The 25,108-nt window shown below is 47.1% G+C and overlaps 8 protein-coding genes across 8 annotated transcripts; 5 read left to right on the forward strand and 3 right to left on the reverse strand.

The window, feature by feature from the left end:
- Positions 1-5,138: 5,138 nt before the first annotated feature.
- Positions 5,139-6,206, reverse strand: PFICI_08254 (uncharacterized protein; the record flags this gene model as incomplete). The annotated part of the gene is made up of 4 exons (XM_007836835.1): positions 5,139-5,416; positions 5,480-5,762; positions 5,849-6,100; positions 6,159-6,206. The coding sequence occupies 4 exons, from the start codon at positions 6,204-6,206 to the stop codon at positions 5,139-5,141; spliced, it is 861 nt and encodes a 286-aa protein (XP_007835026.1).
- A 3,776-nt stretch (positions 6,207-9,982) lies between these two features.
- PFICI_08255 (uncharacterized protein) lies at positions 9,983-11,274 on the forward strand (the record flags this gene model as incomplete). The annotated part of the gene is made up of 5 exons (XM_007836836.1): positions 9,983-10,134; positions 10,191-10,248; positions 10,339-10,481; positions 10,539-10,906; positions 10,970-11,274. The coding sequence occupies 5 exons, from the start codon at positions 9,983-9,985 to the stop codon at positions 11,272-11,274; spliced, it is 1,026 nt and encodes a 341-aa protein (XP_007835027.1).
- An 884-nt stretch (positions 11,275-12,158) lies between these two features.
- Positions 12,159-13,361, reverse strand: PFICI_08256 (uncharacterized protein; the record flags this gene model as incomplete). Its single annotated transcript, XM_007836837.1, has 4 exons — positions 12,159-12,596; positions 12,662-12,892; positions 12,944-13,204; positions 13,257-13,361. 4 exons carry the CDS (start codon positions 13,359-13,361, stop codon positions 12,159-12,161), a joined length of 1,035 nt encoding a protein of 344 aa, XP_007835028.1.
- Positions 13,362-15,185: 1,824 nt separating this feature from the next.
- PFICI_08257 (uncharacterized protein) lies at positions 15,186-17,133 on the forward strand (the record flags this gene model as incomplete). Its single annotated transcript, XM_007836838.1, has 2 exons — positions 15,186-15,956; positions 16,009-17,133. 2 exons carry the CDS (start codon positions 15,186-15,188, stop codon positions 17,131-17,133), a joined length of 1,896 nt encoding a protein of 631 aa, XP_007835029.1.
- Positions 17,134-18,199: 1,066 nt separating this feature from the next.
- Positions 18,200-18,961, forward strand: PFICI_08258 (uncharacterized protein; the record flags this gene model as incomplete). Its single annotated transcript, XM_007836839.1, has 1 exon — positions 18,200-18,961. The coding sequence occupies one exon, from the start codon at positions 18,200-18,202 to the stop codon at positions 18,959-18,961; it is 762 nt and encodes a 253-aa protein (XP_007835030.1).
- A 950-nt stretch (positions 18,962-19,911) lies between these two features.
- On the forward strand, positions 19,912-21,312 carry PFICI_08259 (uncharacterized protein; the record flags this gene model as incomplete). The annotated part of the gene is made up of 1 exon (XM_007836840.1): positions 19,912-21,312. The coding sequence occupies one exon, from the start codon at positions 19,912-19,914 to the stop codon at positions 21,310-21,312; it is 1,401 nt and encodes a 466-aa protein (XP_007835031.1).
- A 340-nt stretch (positions 21,313-21,652) lies between these two features.
- Positions 21,653-22,477, reverse strand: PFICI_08260 (uncharacterized protein; the record flags this gene model as incomplete). The annotated part of the gene is made up of 2 exons (XM_007836841.1): positions 21,653-22,207; positions 22,325-22,477. 2 exons carry the CDS (start codon positions 22,475-22,477, stop codon positions 21,653-21,655), a joined length of 708 nt encoding a protein of 235 aa, XP_007835032.1.
- A 346-nt stretch (positions 22,478-22,823) lies between these two features.
- PFICI_08261 (uncharacterized protein) lies at positions 22,824-24,548 on the forward strand (the record flags this gene model as incomplete). The annotated part of the gene is made up of 1 exon (XM_007836842.1): positions 22,824-24,548. The coding sequence occupies one exon, from the start codon at positions 22,824-22,826 to the stop codon at positions 24,546-24,548; it is 1,725 nt and encodes a 574-aa protein (XP_007835033.1).
- Positions 24,549-25,108: the final 560 nt, after the last annotated feature.

Raw genomic sequence — 25,108 nt, forward strand, 5'->3', positions numbered from 1 at the left:
ACATATACAGCGCTGATTCTTAATTGATCTGATATTGTGGCAGCGATCGATCTCCCCTGAATTGGTGTCAGAGTACCAGAACCATTCGCGACTTTGTTAAAAGATTGAAAACGGGCAATATCTCATGAAATCATTTCTATTCTCATTCCTATGGGTAACCCATCTTGGAACTGCATATACCTGCCTGTCTTCTCTTATAGACTGGGTCGGGTATTCCCAATCACTAAAATGAGTTGTTAGGAAAACGGACATAATGCCGAAGAGTCTTTTTCACTATCTCAGGGATAATCAAACTACTCCACAGGTACAAGTTTCTACGGACAACCCCTTCACTACCGAAACTATAGGATTGATTATTTAGTCGAACAAAACATCATTCTTTGGCTGTGATGAGAAGGGCATCGCGGGTAGTCTGAATGAGATCTTTGATCTTAAGACAGATCTGCTGTGCGCTTAATTCCCACCCCATCGCCTCACCTACAAAAATGCTAGCGTGGATACCATTCACATCACAATAAATCTGGATAGAGTTCCCTTTGATAGCCCGCATCTCCGTGGCCCATGCGGCAATATCTGCCCCCAATGCCTCAAATTCACCAAACGTAGCAAGAATCGGCACAGATGTTGAAAATGGATGCCCAAGAAGTGTATATATGGCATGTCAGATTCCCTGATACCTTCGGGTGGTTGATAAGTTTTACTCCCCCACTGATGAAATGATTCTGCAACGTATTCCGCGCTGTAGTCCGCCGGTAGTCTGGTGCAGCTGTCTCTAAGGGGGCAACCCATGACGAGAGGGCCGCAGCACACAGAGGTCGGCTGATTTATGGCCTCATATGCTCAATGTATTTCAAAAAGGCAATGACAAGATTTGCCTCAGAACTGTTTCCAACCACGACTACTGAACTTGAAGGGATCTCGAGGGTCCGCAAGAGGTAAAGGTAGGCAGTGACTATATCTTGGAGGGCAGCTGGAAAGGGATCTCTGCCGCCGTAGCCTGAGAGGCGATACTGAACGCTGAACACCGAGTCCACTCCTGCATTCTGCAAGAGGTAATTCTCAGGGCGCCCGCGGGTATCGCTGCGGCCGTAATTTATTTTCAAAAATAAAAAAAAAATATATATAATTTTTTATTATAATTATAATAAATTAATTTAGCATATTCATTTTAAAATAATTTGCTTAAACGATTAAAGCTATATTTTTAATTCGTATTAAATGGCCTGAGATTAAAAGGCGACTCGCGTATTGGCACCTATTACCCTGGGTGGGATTGGACCCAGTTTTGTGATCATACAGACGCTAGCAAAGAGTCACACAGCATGCGCGCACAGCCTTGATGTACATACCACAAGACGCTCGAGATACCGAATACAATCCATGCAACCTAAGGGTCGTTTTGATTAATTGACTGCGCGGTACTTTTGTGCGCGCAACTGCCCGTCCCCAGCAATATCGAGACCTGGGGATCACCATCTACCCGCGTCCCCCCGAACTTGACCTGCCCCGGCAACACCTGGGCAGACTAATCGCAGCGAGATCGCATGACGGACAATTCTTGATAATCGAGCAGACGATTATTAAGCATACGATCAATCCAGCAAGCACAGACTGCCAAAAGGTAGAGATTTGAGCAAAAGCCATAGCGGAATCCCGTGTAAGTGGGGAACATCAGTAGCCGGGAACAAGAAGACCAAGTCATCGCGATACCAAAGGTCACATTCAATAAAGACAACTGTGCCGCTTCCTGGCCGTGCCAATGCATTCCAGGCGGACCGCTGTGCCACGGCAACCTTATCCGAGCTCGCCGCCTCTTTTCCGATTGGGTTGGCGGCATACACAGTACGGTCTCGGTGCGCTCCGTGGTGACGTTTGGGGCTCCATATGCAATCAAGTACGCGAAAGTGATTGGTTGCCAGGGGACGGCTGAATCGTTGCAGCAGCAATATTTTGGGGTACACTTGTCTACATCACGAAGGGGCGGCGACGCTGTCCATCGCTTCACCTGCACTAACCTAAAGTCCCAGTGTCTAGAAATCGGAGGTCTTCAGCGATACCGGATTGGCTGGAGTGGGCAACATGAACCGCTTCGCCCATTGATCGGCGAACCTCTTCCAAGTATAGGATCTCGCGACTCTTTCGATATGTGCGAATGAGGCCGGAGGTTGTGGCTGGCCGGGTGGCGCACCGTGTGGTAAGCCACAAGCTGGCCAATAAGAGGCCAGCCAATGATAGGCCGCCCTGGGGCCACGCATCAGATATCTACTATATTTTTGCCCAGTCGGTTTCGTCGGATAAGGACTAACTGGTACTTCTGGGTCAATGTTTCTCCTTCTTTTGCATACGGAAACCGACGGAAACCCAATGAATTTGGTCAGTGGAGCTCTAAAGTGCAAGCAAGAGTTCGTTTTAACCATTTTTAAACATGACACTATACAGAGATTCCGCTGAAATATATGAGCAAATCAACCACTGATCAGACCAAACAACTCGACCACGGAAATTTTTATTTCGAAGAGACCGTATCGCATGGAAGGAATCGTAGACTCCAATTCCAGCAACAATGAGTCATATTCAGACCCCATATGTGACCATATCAATATCGTTTACTAAATGTCATCAAAAGGCATGGAAGCAGTCCACGCACTCAGCGTATAAGGTACCTGACCTATACTAAAAGTGGCATAAAATAACGGCTATAATATTGTACTGCGAACCTACTTACTTACATTAATTTCGTTACCTTTGGCGCCTCTCATTTCCATTGTATATCTCACTTCCAACGAAAGGTTTATCGATATTTAATATAAATTCATCATCTGAATTGCACGCTCATCTAATATAACCCTTTTTGAGTAAATAACAAGCAAAGGCAACACTTTGCGAGGAAAATAATATATAAAGATTGCAATATGCACGTCAAGGCGTACAATCTCCGTGTTGCCCACTTGGCAAAAGTTCCTGTAATATTAAGGCTGCTTTGTATACCGAGATCACTACATATAACCAGCTAAAACATTATTAAACGGTCGTTAACCAAAAAGGCCTTACATTCAAAAGTGAAATTACTGGTACTTGGCTCCGCGCACACTAGCACGGGATCGAGGGGCATTTGCCAATACCATTTGTTCGGCCGCAAGAAATGAAAAGGATAAATAACATAATGAAATAAGAAAATCACCACCGTTTGTTCAAGAGGCGTCTCAAAGTCTCACTCGCAACCAATGGGATTCTTCACGCCGAGTTGCTTATGCATGGTATTTTTGCGCGGGGAAGACTATATGAGCCGCCAACAGCGTGTAATTTGATTGCAGGAAAAATCAGCATTGTGACCTGTTGTGTCTGGAATGTTGTAGCCTCACTTATGCGTCTCAACTCAACTACAACTCGATATCGGCGTATAAGTATCGTGTCTTGCCCAGCTCCGGGACGACTCTTTCTCAAATTGTCAATTCCACACAGCAGGATCACTTGAACGTCTCCAATTCATCAACACCAAAAAGATCAAAATGCTTATCTCCACTATGCGCTCCACTACCCTTCTCCTCAGCCTCGTGTATGTGTGCGGTTTAGCACTTGGCGGTCCGGCTGCATCCCTTCCCAACCACCATCCGATTGGACCCAAGAGCATTGAGAAACGTTCATTTGCATCAAGCTGCAGCAACTGCCAAATCACCTACAACTCAGTCTTGAATTGCAATTGTAGGAACAATGCAGGACAAACTGTTCTAGCACAACTCGATCTCAATGGATGCCTGACCAACGATGCATGTTGGCTAAAATGGCACTCTGGGTAAGTGAGCTGAAATTCTGAGTTGCAAGGTGGATGAATACTGACTTTTCTTTCCATTTGATAGGAGTGCCTTTCGGACGTGCTCTAACACGAAGATTGTGGATGGCTACACGCTGACATCCGATTGTAAAGCTGGTGACGGGGCTGTTTGCCACAATAGAATTGGCTTAGGTAGGTGCAGTTTCCAATATAAGCAACCTCGAGAAAGTCAACTTATACTGATTTACTTTTTTGTAGATCCTAATATTGACAACCAGAATGGCAACTTAGTCTGCCATAGTTGAGAGCTATTTGACCGTCTCTTAGTCAGAGAAGGTCATGACCTGTGATTTCGATATCGCCGGATGCGCGCGGTGTATGGGTATGAATAAGTAGTTGGAAATAGTCTGGCTTTATTACACTGACGTAGGTACCTTTCGCGGGTCACTTGCTCGGGCATATACTTCGCTCTTCAGCACTTCTCTTTGGTAGATCAGACAAATCAATACACATACTTTCCTTTCGCTTAATCGATTAACTATTCTAAATTTTATTTTCTATTATATTCTAAAATCTCAAGGTCTGGTTTGTTTGAGAAGTATGCCGTAGCGCCTACTGGAATCCGGTCATTCTCGATATAAAGGACTTTGTCAGCGCCTACAGAGATGCCAATGACACAATATCCATCTTTCTTTGTCCAGAAAGGAAAAGCCGCAATAGATCTCTCCCCATCTAACAGTTGGGATATGAGTGTTAGGTGCTAGGCACCACGCTAGGTACTAGTACCTAATTTCCCCCGCAGCCACTGTAGCTTTCCGCCCTCTTCTCTTTATCACCTTTTGCTACACTTGCCACACATAGATTGATGATCATCAGAGCCTGATAATCCACAGTCTCGTGGCCGTAGCTAGTTGACATAATCATCTTCCATCAAAAACCTTCTTCTCCGTCGTTTTCCGTGAAGTACCAGTACGAATCAGCAAGGCTCTGGCCTTACATTGTATGCAACGGTGCATATTTGTAAGAAAGAGGCTGCGGGAGTTTCTTTTGTTGATAACTTAGGTAATTGATTATCAGTCACAAAGATACTTTGAATATGAGAGATGTTAAATCAGGGAGTGTGCATTCAGTGTTTGCTAAATATATGAACATGTCGCGGTTTCAATATGGGGGTTTCGTTCAATTGGTCTGTGACATCTTTCGGCTATCAGGATACAAAGACCACTCTTTGGGGCCATTTAGGTACCTGGATATAAAAGACTCGCATTCACACTACAAATCTACAGCTAAGCACAAACTAGCTGTCAGGTTTACAGAGTTCGACCAATGGAAGCCCAAATGCTTGTGCTCTATCTGGATATATGCCTCAAGATGGTGGTAAAGGAGGAGGGCTAGGCAAAGTAAGCCCAGCGTCAATAGGCAAAGCGGTGCCGTTAATAAAGCTACCGGATGGACTGGACACGAAGACAATATAGTCGGCCACTTCATCAACAGTGGCGGCCCGATTCAGAGGTGTGATATTTGAAATAGCATATTTGAGCATTGGGTTCTTTTCGGCGGCGACCTGAACCATGGGCGTGTCTACCCAGGCAGGGCAGACAGCATTGACGCGAATGGCGCTCTTGAGGGCCAAAGCATCGACAGCTAGAGAAAATATGGTTAGTGTTTGCTTTGGCATGAAAACCTCACACGCAGTCTGCGGCTTACCTGCAGACCGCATAATGCCAATAACGGCATGCTTTGCTGTAGTGTAGCCAATCATTCCCGGTGCGCCAATGAGCGAGTTTGTGGAGCCCAAGAGGACGATAGAGCCCCTGCCAAGGCTCCGCGTACCGTGACGACCGGTATACGTGAGCGGCTCTTGTTGGGCCATTGCAGCTGTTACAGCGCGAACAAATCGTACTGCACCCGCAATGTTCGTGTCACTGATCTTGGAGAAGGCATCCAGGTCGACAGCCGGAGTGAAAGACGAATAATTCTCTAGATCAATCTTATCGGAGGCAGTTGTCAGTTTTTTTTTTTTTTTATAGTTTTTTTTTAAACTTATCAAATAGAGTGTTGGAGAGCGAGGCTTACGCCTGCACTATTGACGGCATAGTCAATGCGTTCAAAATCTTTCACAGCTGAAGCAACCAAATCTTGCACGCTCTTGGCGTCCGTCACGTCGACTTTGATAGCAAGTGCTCGATAGCCAGCATGCTTGGCATACTGGCGGCTCTCTTCGGCGGCCGCTCTCGCGCCCTCGTCATTGATATCTGCAAAAACGACTCCCTTGGCGCCGGCTTCAGCAAAGGCAATTGCTGTCTCTTTGCCTATACCGCTTGCGGCCTTGAAAGGAATGTCAGCGAGGTCCTTGGCAGTTTATAGGAATTATTCGCTTGCTTACGCCAGTCACAAGGGCGATACCGCCGTCGAGAGTCAATTTGGATGCCATTGGGGATGATAGAGGACTTGATATGGCGAGTTCAGGCAAGTAAAGCGAGTGTTTGGAACTTGATGATGACTCAACAAGGCAGATAGAACGATAAATATATGCTGCACGTTATTTCAAAGGATCGTATTTTGCGTCACTGTTTGTTGAAATTGACTGCATTTTCTCAACAAAGCCTAGCGGCTCTTACACCCTTGTTTCAGTATGCAATTGGAAGTATTGCATCATGTCAAATGTGCTGTGCTACTGTAGGGTGTACTTGGTACCCTTCAACTGGCACAAATGCTGCATGCAGGCCTCACCTTTTCGGGGAGGGGGCGGACCTATTAAAACACGCGTTTGGAGATCTACATGTTTATGCCTATTTATTTCCTCTGCATCTGTTCAAGTGCATACTATGGCTTCCATGTTGATCATCTTGGATATCACGTATAGTGTCGACATTGATGCATGCTTGGTTCTTTTTCGATTGTGCAGGCAGCCAATAGGCCGTGACGATGCAGGTCGGCCGTTGGATGCAAGTCGGCCGTTGGATGCAGGTTCGGCCCGCCGAGAAACCGTCACAGTGCGGGCTGCAAGCTAGACGCCCAACTTCTAAGCCAGTCACATCATAGTAATGTGTACAGAGTATACAGTGCCAATGGTTTCCGCCCCAACCAATCAACTCCAAATCAGCCCCTTCGCAAAATCCTGTGATTATTCCCGGGGGATTGGGTGGTACTGGAGCTGGGGCCGATGGGGACCGGTCCGGATCTGCATTTGTGCGGTTCAGCGTCTAACAATGGTGAATGATTGTATGCATTCCAATGAGTCGGCAGCGCAAATGCGGAGGAGTGCTTCCCGTCCATGAAAACCAACTTCCCTCTGTTATTCTCTAGCGTCCTGCAGATCTCCCCGAGAGGGAAGTGGAGACTGGCGGGCAAAGATGTGTAGGGCTGTGCTTGGGGTATCGGAACGAGCAAACAATCGAAATAATGGTAGCTATCGATCGGCAATTGTGTCGGGTGTCAGCAACAGGGTATATTTTGGACCCTGCAAATGGCAATCATTGCAATGTTGCTTACAAAGAAATCTGAGTTAATTTTATCGAGCTACAACATAGAGGTGACGAAGAGCTATCTCAAATACCCAGGTAGGCGACCTGTAATGGGCACTATCTACAGCACCATGACATACTTGTCCAACTTTGAAACATCAGACATTTTCTCTCGCCATGGTCTCCATAGGAGGCAAGGTGTCGAAAGTAGACTTTTGATGCATGTTTGAATGATTGCGATTCTCCCTGACATATCCCGAGTCCTTTTGCTCGTTCGTAGACAATCGTCTCCAGGTCGTCAGCCGTCGGAAAGAGGTCAACCACTGGGGACGGGTGACGCTCTGTATGAATGCAGGGAGAGCTGGCATACATGCCACAATCATGCCAAAATCCATTTCAACGAGAGCCCAGATCCCTGTTAGCCAAGTATACCATGAGGTATCGTCAGATTTCGCAAGTTGCACCGTGTAATAGAGACGGATGGTCGCAGATGCGATTGCCCTGTTGCGTCATGGTCAGCATGGCGAGCACATCGGAGGCAGGGGAATACCAACAAGACGGCAACTAGGAAAATTATTGAGACGCCCAGCTTTTGCTTCTGGGGTAAGTGGAGGCGCCAAATGACTGCCTGCGGTAACAGTAGAATAATTGTATCTGACGCAACATTGACGGAACTGGCTGCAACGTTGAGGGCTAGAACATCAAGACAGTGACCTTCGGTAATGAGTATATTCCATGACTTCTCCATTGGTGTACAGACCCAGATTTGAAATCCTAAAAGTATCACATAAGCGGCCAAGTTGACAACAATGGTGGCAATTGTCGTCCAATATAGAGCTGGAGGATGTTTATTTGGCATAAAGACTTGGATGTATTGCCCCAGAATTGAAAGCTTAATCATGAAGATAGTTGGCGCGTATAGAATCGAGGCAATGCGAACATCCTAATAGTTGGTTAGGCCTGATTGTATGCAATGATATACTGCCATAGACTAGAACAGGAACGACTGACGTAGAGAAACTGGATGAGATCTTTCGCGCGTACGTTCCAGACGTGTAAACCAGGTGCGGCGTCAGCAGACCGAAGGCACATGGCGCAAAATCCCAAGAACGCCCCCTAGAATACATTAGTCCAACACTGAGACATTGAAGCTGAAATGTCCTACATATCCAAGTAACAGCGACCCTGTCCGTCGCCTCGGTTAGCATATAAGAGGCGTCGAGCACGCGCTTCAATGGATGAGACTTACAATCTGGAACCCCAAAGTTCCGAGTGATGAAAGCTCTAGAATAAGTTCGCATAGCAACCGTCAATGTCGCCAGGCATATAGAAACGGTAACCAGAACGATTGTTGCGGTCCTCTGATTTGGTGGATTGTCCAGTTGGACAACAACTCCAGGAGGCGGGCTCACCAGCGGCGCTTCCAGGATCGCAGTTAGATTAGTAGCCATGGTTTCCTGAATACAAGCCGGCGCAAAGCCCCTTTGATTGAAACACTATCCGAACACGAGGTGAAATACCGATTGATTGCGATGAAGGGGCAGCGGGATGCACAGAAAAGAATACAGCGAGTATGGTAAAGAAGATTGATTGAATCGTTAATTGTAGAAGGCAGTACACGCTAGATATGTGACCTTTTCTTGATCCCCACCACCCTGGGTACCTATTTTAGCCAGGGCCATAGCGCGCGGCTCAGGTGCAGCTAGCTGCTCGTCTTGCAGCCGCCGACTACTACCGTATTTTCAACAGAAAATGCATGCGCATGTCATAGATGCTGAGGAATCCAACATACATCTTTAACCTAGGCTAGATACATGGTCGTCCCACTGCCCTACCATTGTAGGATCATCTTTAACCCTCTTTCCTTTTTTCTTTTTCAAGGCGTTACATTGGCGACTTTCACGATTTAAGCAGCTTTTTGTTAACTGCAGCAATTTGAAGTGAAATTAGTAACGAGGTATTTAGTTCAATAGAAACCACCTTTTAGCATTAAGTTCACGCAGGTCATAATGGTACAACCAGCGTAGCGCCATCTCATTTGACTAATACCACGCAACCCTTAGAATAGCCTCACTTATTTGATTTCAACATGAACAGGAGGACTCTCGTGCATTCGCATATGGAGAATCCAGGCAGTCCGATGTCCCTCCCCAGGTCCGACTGGTATTGAGTTGAATTTTTGGTAAGCACAACACCGTTGGATGCGACGTCAGTGAGGATGTGTTATGTAAGGGGTGTCGGCGGGGTTCCATGCTAGGGTATTGTTCTTCGTCCTATTAATAGGTAGCCTTGCCGTGGGAGAATCCAGACGGGCTGGCGAGTGAGATCACTCGGCCTGGAGTGAGACTCAAGCAGCGCAAAACATTTTCGGTACGTGGCCGCTGGTGACTTGGCCAACCAGATCACATTGCTACGGACGCAATATCTGGGTCTTGTCTGCACGGCAATACTACCTACCACACGTGCCAAGATTGCACACAGTGCGGAGTATCAAGAGCCCAGTCGACCCCAGTGAGGGCTCCGGGATCAACACCACACCTGCGGCCAACGGACGGCCCCCCAATTTATGCGAGTCACCAACAATCCAAACAAACAACTAACGGATTATTACCAGATTTGTTTCCACGATCGCAAGGTTAGGAGAAGCTGCCTTGCATGGAGTCTAGAGTACTCATCCTCCCCTTCTCCCGCCCACGCATCTGACTGTCTCATCATCTTCAACCTACTGGTGTGCGTCCCTACCATGTCAGCCAATCCATTATCAAGTGTTGAGCAGCGTGCTGATGACCTTCCGGGCAGCAAGGCCCAGCGAGATGATGTTGGGGCCACGAGCGCCGAACACGAGAAGAGACAAGACTACCTCCAAGGAGCGAAACTACGTCTAATCACTGCAGCGTATGTAGTTTTGAGTATTCCGCAGTTTCGTGGCGCTTAGACTAATTCCTTGCCAGTATCTGCATGGTTCTTTTCCTATCGAATCTCGAAATTCCCGTCGTGACGACTGCATTGGTTGGAATATCTGATGAACTTCAAGGTTTTAAAAAGGCAAGCTGGGTGTCAACCTCGTATGATATTAACTCAGAGCTGTTTTGAATATAGGTCATAACCCTTTTAATCATCGCTGGGTTGAGATGGATCACATTCCTTCTTTGGGAGCGGCATATCACTTTGCGGGCAAAGCCTCAGGAGCCAGTGTTCCCCTGGCGCTTCGCGCAAAACCGCGAGTTTATGGGTACACTACTGTGAGTACATACTACCCAATTCCAAACCTGCTCGGACATTGACACCAATTGCCTAAGGTGCTCCATGTTCCTCGGTGGGCCCTGGATCTGCGCAGTATTCCAGTTGCCCCAAAGATTTCAAGTCGTTAATGGCCTGACCCCAATTGATGCGGGAATTCACTTCATGCCTTTCACTTTGGCGGCTCCAGTTGGATCTGTGATTACTGGCATTTTGGCGCAGAGTGCCAAGATACCTCCTCTATACATGGTCCTTTTCGCAGCAGTACTGCAGGTCATAGGATTTGCCTTACTTTCTACACTTCCGGTCTCACAATCAGTAGCTCCTGCACAGTATGGATATCAAGTAATCGCAGGGCTTGGATGCGGGACAACAATTTCATTACTCACCCTATTGACTCCTTTCAGCGTCCAAGAACGTGACAAAGGTATGTATCCCGCTCTTCAGGTTCCAGTCATTCAGAGTCCGGTCTAACTAGTCACACATGAAGCGGTGGCTATGGGATCTGTTGCACAATATCGAATCATTGGAGGAGCAGTTGGTCTCGCCATTGTTACTGCGGGCTTCAATGGATTAGTCAGAAGTCGGTTGGGCAACGTGCTACCTCCCAGCCAAGTTGACAGTCTTCTGACGGCACCACCCTCCCTCGAGGCTTTCCCGGAGGCTATCCAAGGAACGATTCGAGCCGCCTTTGGAGACGGTTACAATTTGCAATTGAAGATTTTGGCAGGGCTGGCCGCTGGTCAGATTCCATCTGCGCTGATGATGTGGAGGAAACAGCAGATCGTCACTTAACGATGTTAATTAGCCATACAAGAGAATAATGGCAGTCGCAGAAAGCAGAGAGTTCAGCTCTACATAGGATAACTAGGCATATTGGATTCTAAGCATTGCTATTGTTTACGCGTTTATCATATTCAAAGCTCCTATGAACTTCCGTGACATCCTTAACTAAAACACACCCATGGCTTCTAATTCTTGATAAAAAACAACTAGCACATATATAATGGTAGTCCATTACATCATTGATTTCTAAGATACTGCCCCTTCGCATATCGGCTCAGGTGAGAATATGCTTAGAAATATTGCATCAAAAACATTAATTGGCGATATAATAATGTCCAGTCAAATACGACCCAACATTAGGCCCCACTCTAGTCAAAGTCAGCACCCAGTCTCTTCATTTACACGATTCCTTTATCTTCCGTGTAGGTTTGTATGTTTATAGTCACTAAACCATTGAGGCTTCCTAGTACGTAACGTAGTATGGTGGGGATAGCGGTCACTGATACAAGAACAACCAACCCTCTCCGTCGCCGACCCAGATCCACACTCACAGTGGTCTTGCCATTAGGTAAACACCAGCCCATTCTCGAAATCATTTATCCAGTATAGTTACTTCTAAGCTCCGTTTTCTCAACAGCTTCTGTTAACATCTTGTGGCATTAGTGGTTTAGTGGTAAAATCCATCGTTGCCATCGATGGGCCCCGCGTTCGATTCGCGGCTAATGCAACTTATAATTTTGCCTTTTTGTCTCAGGACTCCTTGTCAAGTGAAGAACCTCGAGTATATTTTATCAAAAATTGTCGCACATTATCAGAGATGTGGAAATATATAAAATGAATACATAGCGCGCAGGCGCAGATATCCATAATACACTTTTATTCATTCGACGAATTCAAGCGTCTTGAGTCAATCTTACTACCGGGCCTTCGTACACTTTCCTACCATGGAAAGAGTAGTAGACTATCGCTATAACTGCAACTCCGCCAAACATGACAGACCCATAATTCATGGACTGTGGTATGGGTTGCGCCGTGACTGGAAACATGACAACGACAACGATAGTTGCCATGAAGACAACCGAGACGCCATTCACCGGAATCGTCAATCTGCCCATGTTGAACCGAGTTGGAGGCAAAGCTTGGCGACGGAGTCGTTTCAATAGCACACAACCGATGCTAATCATGTAGGAGAAGGCGCCTGCGCTTGATAGAAGACCCACAGACGCATTGAACGCCGCGGAACTGCCCAAGTTCAACAATGATAGAATGGCCGTTATGAAAAGGGAAGCGAGGATAGAGTTTATGGGTACCGGAACGCCAATGTCATGGACCTGTAGATATTCAGTATCAGTATTCTTGTTGTATGTGCAGCAAAGTCAGAGTATCATATCATCACCTTGTGAAACCATGAAGAAAATGGAAGACCTCCATCGCGGGCAAAAGACCAAGCTTGTCGCGAGGCAGCTGCTTGGACACTGATTGCGGAAAGATAGGTCATGCTGATGCCAATACAGACCAAAGCCGTTGCACCTGACGCGCTTCCAAGACCCAGATAATATACCTGGATGGATATAAACGGCGAAGGATTCTCAAGGACCATGTCAACAATGTCCGTGACACAATACACCTACGACGGGTCAACTGACTTTCCTGTAATACTATACACCCCAAAACCTACAAATGTTATAATTGCCACTAGGCCCATGGCGCCATTCAGGAAAATGGTCAAAAGCATGATGCGCGGCATAGTCCAAGAAGCATCTCTGATTTCCTCAGCCATGTGAGCGACACCATCGACGCCGAAAAAGGACCCTGTCGATGTGATTGAACCAATGATACAAGCGGCACCATTCGAAGACCAGCCACCAAAATTGGCAAATTCAGTAAAGACGTCCGCCGTTGCATTCTTCGGAACTAGCACCCATAGGGGTACTATGGTCTATACTAGCCATCAGTTGGAACGTTCAGATACGGAGATAGATTTCTCTTACTGCGAGGAAACCAAGCACAAAGAGAATCAAAATGACAGATGCTGTCAAGGGCAGCATTCTTGTCAGAAAGATGTTGACCGCAGTGACTGATAGAGCTACGGCCATGGTAAGTAGGGTTTGGTGCCTAGCGGTTCTTTATGTCAGAGTTTGCTTCTTTAGAATTGGTAGTCTCCAATCATTACCAGTTTTGAACCTCATACAGAGGGTTATTCGTCTCGGCAAGCGCCAGTATCAAGCATGACACGGCGTAGCAACAGCTTGCCAGCGCTGCTTGCCATCCAAGGGCAACAAGCCAACCTTGATTGATCATGATCAGCAATGAGACGAAATACAAATATCCGAAACAACTTAGTTATACCAGTAGTGTAACTCAAGATCTTTTGGCATGATCTTGGCGCAAACTCGGAAACCCACTATTCGCCCAATCAGCTTGGAGCTGCGCAAGCGCCTTGGCTATACCTACGTGATACTGACCGGCACTATACGCAAAATTCAGCTTTGAGCCTTGAAGACTTCGCCATGTGACTATAGGGAAGACGCTTGGTACCTCGATGGCGCCATGGATGCCATATCACCCAGTGATGCAGCCACGGGAAACATCATGACCCAAACAAACACATACGACCATATCGTTCCCTGGAAAGTTCATGAGCGTCATCTTTTAATGTTAGATAATCGTCCATATATACCGCAAGGCCACCATTGATCAAAGAATATACCGCCAAGCCGATTACTGACGGCCAGGTAAAGACGTTGATAATCGCAAATCCCAACGTGGAGACTCTCTTGAACGTTCGTTTCAGTTCTTGCCCTTGGCCTAGGCGAGACATGTCCGCGGCGTCATCCTTTGAGCTCTCCAATACCAGGTTCTTGTTGATTGCCATTTCTGTAAGTTGTGCAAACTTTTCAAGCAAAATCGCAATGTAAGCATGAAGTTCGACAAGTTGTGTGACTATAGCATTTCTTGGGACTTGATATATTGGCCTATGCTATACACTATATTTTAGGGGGCATGTCCGCACAGCATCTGGTACAGTATGATGGCGGGGCAGTCGCCCCAATTCCGCCTTAGCGAGATCATGAGGAAGTGCGCTTAGGAACCTCCAATCTACGTCCTATGTATCTACCTAGACATGCTGCAGGTTCCTACCGGTAGACAAATATCTATTCTAAAACCGGAAATTCGCGTGTAGTCATATGATTTGTGAACATTGCATCAAACTTAAAATGTATAAGCATCCCCATCTTGATCTGCCACACAAAATCGAGGGTGCTACCACCCCATATGCATCAAGGGTATACCCAGCCAGCGGATTGGGCAACAATGCGATTTTGCTTAGACTTCTTACATGCACTTGCGATCGCTTGCAATCTGGAATGACGCAGACTATCTTGCCGGTGAAGCAAGGACTTGGTATGGATCCTTCCCCAGACGGCTCGTCTCGACCTATACTGCCCTTCGCTACGGGCAACCTGCACGCTTCTACTGCAGCCGGTGCGATCTGGAAGAGCCAGGGCAAGACTCCGCTGAATCCCAACATTTTTGCCTCAAGGAAACCAGGCCTATGAAAAAGTATTCAGATAAATGTGTAATAATTTAATAACCATCAAGCAGTGCGGCTATGGCATCATTTCTTCAGCTGACATCTGCACAGGCGCCGCTTCAACGCAAGCGACGCCATGTCACACCAATTCGCGCCGCATCTGGTGAGTGCTGAAGATCGGCATGGGGCCGCTTCCTAGCCCTGCGAGCGCATCCGAGAATGCAGCAAAGCATGATTGATTTCTTTCGTCACATCATTGGCGAACTACCATTTTCTGGGCAGGGGAAGCCAACGCCCAAATCCAGCACTTTGCACAAAGTCGCGCCTCGCTTGATCGTGTACCAGATCAGATAAAGGCACTTTGGAAATATCTTGCTTGATTACAATGATATTCCCGTGCCTTGTACTTATTTTTGTCATCCTTTCCCTACCATTCACAAATGCTGCACCTCCGCTATTCGAATCCGAGGAATTCCAATTAACAGCTCAAGAAATCCAAAGCGCCGGCAACTTGTCTCATTTGTTTTCATTTGGAACTCTTCAAGTCACAAAAGCTGAACAAAGACCATGCAAGGTCTATCCAGGTGATGATGAATGGCCTTCATCGCAAGCATGGCAAGCGCTCAACGACATAACAAATGGCCGTCTGCTCCAACCGAGGCCAAAGGCAGCTCCATGCTACAGTGGTTCCGAATACAACAGTACTAGATGCAATGAAATTTCTGAAAAATGGACAGATCCGGCCACTCATTATGATGATCCACTTGAAATGATGGCTCCGATATATCAAGGACTCACTTGCTTGCCGCCCACCATTCTGGATACCAAGACCTGTACCATGGGGGCGTTTCCAGTCCATGTTCTCAATGCAACCAGGCCGGTACACGTTCAGGCTGCTGTCAATTTTGCCCGGAATACTGGCATTCGACTAGTCATTCGGAATACAGGTCACGACTATCTAGGTAAATCCGGCGGTGCTGGATCTCTAAGCATTTGGACCCATCATATGAAGGATATCAAGTATATTCCAGAGTACACAGCCCAAGATGGAACCTACTCGGGACCTGCGTTCAAGGCGGGCGCTGGGGTTCAGGCTTTCGAGCTCTACCAGGCTGCACACGAGAAAGGACGTGTAGTTGTCGGCGGAGACTGTGCGGTAATTTCACAAGGTCGCATATTGTCCAGTTCCTCGCTGACGCATCTCCTAGACAATCGGAATCATGGGTGGATACATTCATGGTGGTGGCCATAGTCCTCTCAGTTCCGTCTATGGGACCGGCTCAGATCAAGTCTTGGCCTTTGAAGTAGTCACATCCGACGGCCGATTCATCACCGCCGACGCTGGACACAACCAAGATCTCTTCTGGGCCCTTCGAGGCGGCGGAGGGAGTACTTTTGGAGTCACCATATCGGTCACTGTCAAGGCTCATCCGGATGTCTACACGACTGTATCCAACTTCTCCTTTAGCTCTGAAATCTTGGGCATTGAACCTTTCTGGAGAGGTGTCAGGTCTTATTTTGACTACTTTGTTGCAAATGCCGATGCTGAGACGTACTCGTACTTTCTCATTCTCCCAGATTACCCACGACAAGGCGTAACAACATTCGATTTGGTCGCTGTAGTTGCCCCAAACAAGACTACACGGGAATTTTTGAAGCTTTTTAATCCATGGTTTACCAGATTGAAGGACCTAGGTATAATGTTTGACCCCAATGTCAAGCACTGGGACTCATACTATGACGCCTGGCTTCACACTTTTCCTGGTGAGTCGGTCGAACAAACTCACTCCGCCATGGGCTCGAGGCTCTTTCCAAGAAACAACTTTGTCGACCCAGTACTGCTCAATCAAACCTTTGAGGCCATTAAAGAATCAGTAGAACAAGGTCGCCAGGTTTACGCATTCAACATGAAGAATACCTCTCCCGATGATACCGACAATGCAGTCAATCCTGCGTGGCGCGAAAACATTCTCTTTGCAATACAATCGTTTAGCTGGCCAGAAAATGCTACAGCGAGGGAAATAATGAATGTACGCAGGCGGTTTACTCACGACCATATGCAAAAGTGGAGAGACATTACACCAGGTGCTGGCAGTTATCTTGCAGAGGCAGATCGTCTCGAGCCCGACTTTCAACGGAGTTTTTACGGGTACAAATATCCGCGTCTCTTGCGCATCAAGCAAAAGTATGATCCAATGGATGTATTTTACGCTGCGACGGCGGTGGGCAGTGAGCGTTGGCGTGTCCGGGTGGACAGCGGTCTCCCAGGCGAAAATGGACCATTGTGTCGAGACGGATCATATGCCACGCTTCGGCAACAATTTCTTCTTTGAGTGGATAGTTACTAATGAAACTGAGTTAATCACGTGGAAATATCTTACATTTTCTGTTCGAGTTGGAAGCCCTGCTACTGCTCGTAACCGGTGTGCATAATGCCTCAGCAGTGGCGCCTGCAACAAGTTACGAATGTGGTAGCTTTGCAAATGATTGCATTGCGATGCAGGTGCTTTTACATACCCGAGCTGCAACTTATCTGCACGAGGCTCAAGTAAAACAAGTCACAATTGGTGCGAATATGAGCGCGGCCAGATCTAGATCTAGATGAAATGACGAGTTTCCCAATCCTGCACGCCGGATGAAGTCGTCATGTGAGAATCGCATCCGGGTACTGGCGGCCTTGGGTGTCGTGCGCCTCAAGGCCGGGATATGCAGCAGCGCACCATACTACTGCTCAGTGCTCACTATAAATCCAGTGCTAGCGCCAACGCAGATTCACTGCCTTACCGTACAGTAGTGGGAAATTGAGGTGGCCAAGAAGTGTTCTTGCCCTTCTGGAAGCGCTAAAGCCCTTCTATAGCAAAATGTTCTTCTCGGACGAAGAGTTCTTCTTAAACCAAAAGTTCTTCTTAGTCCCCTGGAGAGGGCCGCTAAAGGCACTGCTATACAATAGAATCTGAAATAACCGGCTGCATCGTCGTGATCGTTGTAAATCCGTAAATCCGTGATGCCGTAGTCGTAAGCCCGTAAACTTTATTATAATCCCGTAGGTTTTATATTCAAATCGTATTATATTTAAAAAAAAAAGAAAAAAATCGCAAGTTTTCTTTTTGCCAGTGGATGACTTAGTAGATGGCTTAGTGGGTGGTCCCGATGGCTATAGTGGACGTTATAGCGGCCTTACAATAGGGTTTTTAAGAAGAACTCTTAATTTAAAAAGAACTCTTGGATCAAGAAGAACATTTTGCCACAAAAGGCTTCTAGTGTGGGAAAGGCCCTGTAAATTAGCAGGTTTTATTATATACAGAAGACTTCTCAACCCCCCAAAAGCCCCACAGCTGTACTTGGCATTAAAATCACAAAAAAAAAGCCAACCCTCTACCGATATTACTATACACAAACATGGCTGTTGATTCCTTGACGAGTACTCCGGCTAATCACCTTTACAACGTGCGGTTCCCACAAAAACACGAAACAAATGTCCAACAAGACGATGAGTGGTGCGAGCTCTTGACCAAAGATCATGTTCAGCACATTCGCTTTCATGATTACGCCTTCATCTTCAACAACCGCGGACTTTACGAGCAGTTATTTGTCGATCGGTTGAAATGCAGCTCTCACCGCGTCGTAACGGATCTTTTGGGAAAGGAAACACATCGATTACAGGGAGCGCCTCTGCACGCAATGGATCTAGGGGCTGGCAACGGTCTAGTCGGCGCACAGCTTCACCAGCTCGGGGCTTCGCGACTCATTGGCTGCGACATTTTGCCAGAAGCCAAACAAGCTGCCTTGAGAGACCAGCCGGGTATCTATGATGACTACCTCATTTGCGACTTGACCAATCTTTCCGACGAGCATTCCACCTTGCTACACAAGGCCGATATCAATGTCTTGACCATTGTCGGAGCACTGGGGTTCGGGGATATCCCCAAGGAAGCATTCTTGGCTGCCATTGGGTTTGTAAAGAATGGAGGTTTGATTGCATTCAATTTGAAGGACCAATTTTACGGATCCGAAGATCAAAGCGGATTTTCAGAAACTATAAAAGAGTCTGTCGTGAATGGACGATTGGCCATTCTCTCAGAGCAGAAATACTGCCATAGGCTATCCGTCACTGGTCAAGAACTGTATTATTATGCATTTGTTGCCGTGAAGCGCTCATGATAAAGCGAGGGATTCAATTGAATACTTGCTTATTATTTTTTGAACATGACTGGAAGAATCGATTCCCAGACATTTGCTAAAGGGATAAAGTTAATGTAAATGCCAGTCAGTGTTACATTTTACCATGTGGCCATTGGTTAGGTTAGCACCAAGACTGCGCAACACCATAAAATCTTACCTAAAAACAAGACCCCCTGAGAGTGTGTCCTGCAGCAGTTCACAACGCACCCAACATTTTCAAACATGAACAATATGGCAAAGTGCCTAACTTCTACCCAGAAGCATATAATCATGCAAGTTCACGGTGGCTGATAGGCCTAAAAAGTGTTGGTTACCACGCAGCCATTCACAACGATGATAATTCCTAGAGTAGCTTATTGCAGCTACAAAGAATATCTTCCAGGCAATTATCCTTTCAGAACAGCTCAGCCATTGAGACTCAGGCTCCAGTCATGTCTTTGAATGCCCCCATCTCATTCGCTTGCGCACTGTTTGTCACGACTGTCTGGTTCGCCGTTCGATTCCTGGTTCTAGCCTTGATCTACGTACGTTTTGATATAGTCAGATATTCCAAAGAGAAGTTGCGCACACCGGCCCTTGGTCAGGAGCTATCGCGTCATGCGGTTGTCCCATTGAAACTTTTTGATACAACGAAAGAAAACACTGTGTGATTGTCTCACCATCCAATGGCCAATTACGGAAACTTGAAAAGTTTCTCGTTTGATCAAGTGACAGAATTGTATCAATATTCACGACTAGATAGTGTCCAACGTTAATCATAGTCATTTCCATTGATGTTATTCACGCATCTACACTCGCTGAATGTATAAATGTGAGAATAGATCTCCATGCTTGCGAGTTCCTTACAATGGTTTGCCTGTTATTTTTGGAGCACTTGACCAGCTCAGAGATTTACGTTAGCTTCACTACATCTATCACCAAGAATCACCATGAAGGTAGCCACGATCCTTGTTTGCCTTTTATATGGGGTTGCCGCCTTTGAGGATACTGCAGCCTGGAAATCGTCGGCGATACTACCACGAGAAGAAGACATACATTCTGTTCTGACATCACTATCGACATCTCTCGCTTCAGTCAAACACTCTGTCGAAACCTTTACCAGCGATACGACACAATCAAAACCCGACTTGGAAGCCCTGATCAGTACAGTCAACTCAGCTGCAGCTTTGATTGAAAGATCCCCGCAAAATCTTACCCAAGATGAGTTCTTTACCATAAAAGACGCCCTCATTGGACTTCTTCACGAGCTGGATATCAAAAAGGAGCTCTTGGCGCAGTCAGATGCAGAGAATAGCGTTGATGGTGCCAGAGATGGACTTGAAAGACTCAGTGCCGCCATGGCGTCCAGACTGCCAAAGGCCCCAGGCTTACCAAGGGATATTCCTTACAAGAATGTAGATGGTCCAACGGCTCTCAGATATTTAGTGGAAATGGTGTCTGGCAATCTATGGGACTTTCTAGGTGTATTCCAGCCATTCATCAACGGCGACGCAAACACTCAGCCTCAGTTGAATCTTGTCACCAAAGACGCTGACAAACTATTGGTTGGGTTGATTCAAGCCACGTCTGCGATGGAAAAAATCACAGGAAATGTGAGCATGGATGAAGTCGTCAATATAGAAGGAATCTACGTCACAATGTTTAATTCGACAAGGGACAAATTAAACAACACAGAATACATGCCGAATCCACAATTCATCAATCAAGGGCTCTGCACATCTCTCAGCGACATCGAAACGCATTTCGAAAACTTCTTCACCACCACTTACGGAAAGCTTGGTTCATTTGTACTTTTAAATGATGTCTCGGTCTCTGTTTGGCAAAACTTTCTGGCCGGAGTGATCATTTGGTCGAACGATATTAATACCGCTTTCAATGAGTCTGCAGAAAAGTGCAGTGCAGCCAAAGGTGGCACTCCAGCGCCGGGTCTTCCTGGTGTCATTGTCGTAAGCGTCATTGAGACTGTCACGGGCCCATGCCACTGTGCGACTGCCGGGCCGCCCACAAAAACCAGGGATTCTATCAACACCGTCACAAGTACCTTCATGGACGCGGTACCAGGCGATGCGACCGCGCCACCAGGCCCGTCGCCTCCAGCGGCGGGACAAGCTAATACCGTCGTGGTGAGCGTATTTGACACGGTCACAGTTCCTTGTCTCTGTGCAACTAGCTCATTGGCAACTACCACGGATGCTTCAAAGACTAGTACCTCTACCGCTCCGGCTACTGCAGAGAGCGAACAACCGTCTGCCTCAGATCCCAGCGGTGCCATGACCAATGTTGTTGTCCCCTTGGGACTGGTCGCTGGGATGTTTTTCTTGTTTTTCTGATGCTCTAGTCTCCGGCTCATGCTCGAGGAGAGGGGCAAATTTGTCTGAGGCTAAGTTTCGGTTTTCTATATCATACTTCCACCATCTATTTACAGCAAATGCCTACAGCCTAAGACGAAATAATGTCCTAAAATAGAAAGAATATATTTGTATACTCATAGACTAAACCAGAGTTAGTACTGTACGTGAAGTGGCAAGTATTGTATAGATATATAATCCTGACCATGACAATAGTCCAAGTCTTCAAGATTACAGTCAAGCTCATATCATTAACACGAGATGCTGTCGCATGGGCCAATCTGCGAGCACAATGAGTGAAGCAATAAATTGAACGCAGAACTCAGGAACCTCTACTAATGGCTGGCATCTTCCCGATCCACTCATCAGCTTTGCCCTCGGCAGCATCTACCAGCCATCTCGCCAAAAGTGCCCGCTTTATCGACGACGACCAGCCCTTTTCACCAATCCACCCGACAGAGACCTCGCCATCGTCCCTGTCTTTTCTCCAGCTTTCCTCATCGGGCTCGCCGGGTATCTGCGCGATACGAAAGACGGTCCAATCGAGACCAGCAGCGTCTCGATCAAAAGCGTCGGCAAGGTTCAGCATGTTTCGGTAAAGGGTACCAGAAAACAGCCTCATGAAGCAAACCACCATGAATTGAAAGGCAGTCCAATGGTCCTCGGTGCGTTGAATTGACACGGTCCCCATTGCAACGATGCGTCGTACGCCGTGTTGTCGCATAAGGGGAAATATGTAATTCTTGTACATGTCGGCATAGAGTGAAGGATCAATCTTGCGATCGCTGATCTGAGGACCCAAGAGCGACAGGACAGTCGATGAGCGTGACATGGCTGCGGATAGAGTTTCCCGGTCGCTCATTTCACCTTTAACTACCTATATTTATTTAGCCAGGATTATCACTTCTAATGTCAAGGCGAGTCGAGTTGAGGAGAGACATGGTGTAGGTAAGTGAGCGAAAAGGGTGCACAATGGGGAGCACTGGGTAAGTACCTCTAGTAGCGGGTGTTTGGCCAATTCCTCTGGCAGTTTAGCGGGATTGCGGACGTATACAATCGCTGCATGGTTGCCGTGTGCAAGCTCTCGCAATAGACAGATTCCGGCAGGTCCAGTGCCCCCAAAAACAAGAATCTTGTCTCCTGGCATGTTTATGGATGCAATATTCAATATGGCTTCTGATTGCATGACTTTTGAAAGGAAATATTGGGCATTCTGGTACATTATATACCCATTATATACCATGTCATCTCCAGCTTCTTGCCGTACCCGAGCAGAAATGGTTCCCACCCGTGTTATAGTGCTGTTCGCTAGTGCTTTAGCGCACAGAGCCCATCGCGCGCGGGATACAATCTACGCGCGACATAGAAAGAGTGACGAGGACCTTGACCACGGGCATTTTCACACACTAGATCCCGCGCAAATTCCATCGCGCGCGCAATATTGACCAGGATCAGCAAAGCCCCCATGTTTGATTGAAAACTTGAAAACACCAATGCCGAAAAAGAAGCCAGAGAATTGCTGGACTTGCCGGCTGAGACGCAAGAAATGCGACGGAACACAACCAACGTGTCGAGTTTGCGCCAGCCTCGAAATCTCGTGTCATTACAGCGAGACGCAACCAGAGTGGATGGATGGCGGGCCAAGGCAGCAGGCCGAAGCTCAGCGCAGGAAATCAGAGGTCAAATTAAGCGCAGACCGCCGGAGAAAAGAAAAGGTTGTGCGGCGCCTACAATCCGAGTTATTGTCCGATCCAGGCCGAGATGAGTATCATCAGGGTGTTGCGTCTCCCTTGACAACCGGCGCAACGCCAGCCCCGGACAAAGAGTCTCGGGGCTTTACACAATCTTCCTCGGCGTTGGAAGCCACATCCCCAGGCGGCAGCACTTCAAATGTTTGGCTGTCACACCTAAACTGCGACTATGACATTGGCTTGGTAGTTGCTTTCCTTGACCATGTTTTCCCCTTATTGTCTCCATTCTACCAGCCCTCTGTACTAGAAGGCGGCCGCATGTGGCTTTTGGCAGTAATCATGAGAGACAAGGTTTTTCGTCTACACACAAATGCCATAACATCGTACCTGCTGTCTGTCATTCCATGCCGCTCAGAGACCATAACAAATACATGCAAGCTGTATGCTCTGGAAGGTGCGCAACGTCAAAGAGATCTCGCCATTAGTCATCTCCAAAGCGACCTTTCAAGTCTAATCACACGGGGCATACACAACAATTTGTCCGAGACTGCAACACTACTCACCAATATGGTCAATGTACTCGATTTGGAAAGAACCTTGGCAGACGGAGACGAGTGGCAAATCCACCTTGAGGCTGCCCTCAACCTTATTCGTGACCTGCTGCAAGACGAGTCTGGCTTGCAAGGTTCAAATTGGTCCTTGGTCCTCAGACGGCTTTCTGACCGCTCCAAGCCCGCCGGCTTCGACATGTGGAGTATCGACCAGGCTGCCTTTCGTTTCTCTGTCGCGAAACTTGTTGTGTTTGATATTGTCACCAGCAGCTCGTTGGGACGGCCTCCAGGGCTACTATCTCATCACCAAGAACTTCTCCGAGGCGATCGAGATCTAATGGACAGGAACCCTCTGCAGTTGACCGAGGTGAATGGTTGCCAGAACTGGGCGATGGCCCTCCTTGGGGAAGTAGTCGCCCTCGATGCTTGGAAGAAGGACCAAGAAAAGCAAAAAACCCAATACAGGCAGCACTTACTCCTTCGTGGTGAGGACATTTACACCAGACTCAACGATGGTCTCGTACAACTTGACAAGTGTTCTAATTCTCAGGATAATGTAATGACCATGGACAGCCTAACCTCTAGGGCGCCGCCGCCGCCGTACGTTATAACAAAGTTATGGACATTCGCCACTCTTGCGTACCTGCATATTGTTCTGCATGGATGGCAACCATCTAACCGCGAGTTTCGCCACTCGGTCTTTCATGCTACGGAGCTCATCAAGCAGCTATCTCCGTGGCCTCTTCATCTGCGAGCTCAATCCTGGCCTCTGTGCGTCGCGGGCTGTCTTGCTTCTGAGGAGGAAAGGCCATTTTACCAGAGCCTGGAGAGCATCTTGGGTGCACTGGCGAGCTTTGGGTCGATTCAGCAGACGAAAAGGATATGGAAAAGGGTGTGGGCAGACAAATCTGATGAACCTCGAAAAGATGTAGCAACATGTCTTGCAAGCTGTGATTATAAGGCATTTCTGGCTTAGGCTCATAGAAGGAGTCGCAAGAGTTGAACTGTACTCATTGACTTGACGCCGTTGTCTCTTTCATGAGGGCCACTTTAGCGATTCTGCTATTTAGGTTTTTCACAAGTCAACTGATTTTGAATGCTAGAGAAGAACTTATTCTCAACGCCGATGTGGCTTAAAAAGAAGGGTAGACAAAATGTCTGCCTTGGCTCAATAAGCGTAGACTACCTCCTGAATGACCAAGTGAGTTGGACCGGTGAAAGGTTATGAACAATTTTTGTAAACAAACCCGGCTACCTTGAGGGAGCCTAGTAGAATTCTGTCAACTTAATTATAAAACCAGTCATTTACCTCGAGTCTCCTCCATCTGTGTCTCTGTCTCTATTTTTCTCTCACATTCTTCCAGCTTTCCACATTTCCTTCGCATTTCTCGTTACTCTTCAGTTCCTTCTCATCGTCCAATTTCCTTCATCTGCCTGTCTCTATTTTCCTTTCCATCTCGCCATTGCTCGTCATAATTTCTGGAACAGAAAACAGTAGGCAAGGGAGTGTACTTTGAAGAGCACATAGAATATCTG

The sequence above is a fragment of the Pestalotiopsis fici genome (genome assembly GCF_000516985.1).
Source record: "Pestalotiopsis fici W106-1 unplaced genomic scaffold PFICI_Scf_5, whole genome shotgun sequence".
In the NCBI taxonomy this organism is placed as follows: Eukaryota; Fungi; Ascomycota; class Sordariomycetes; order Amphisphaeriales; family Sporocadaceae; genus Pestalotiopsis; species Pestalotiopsis fici.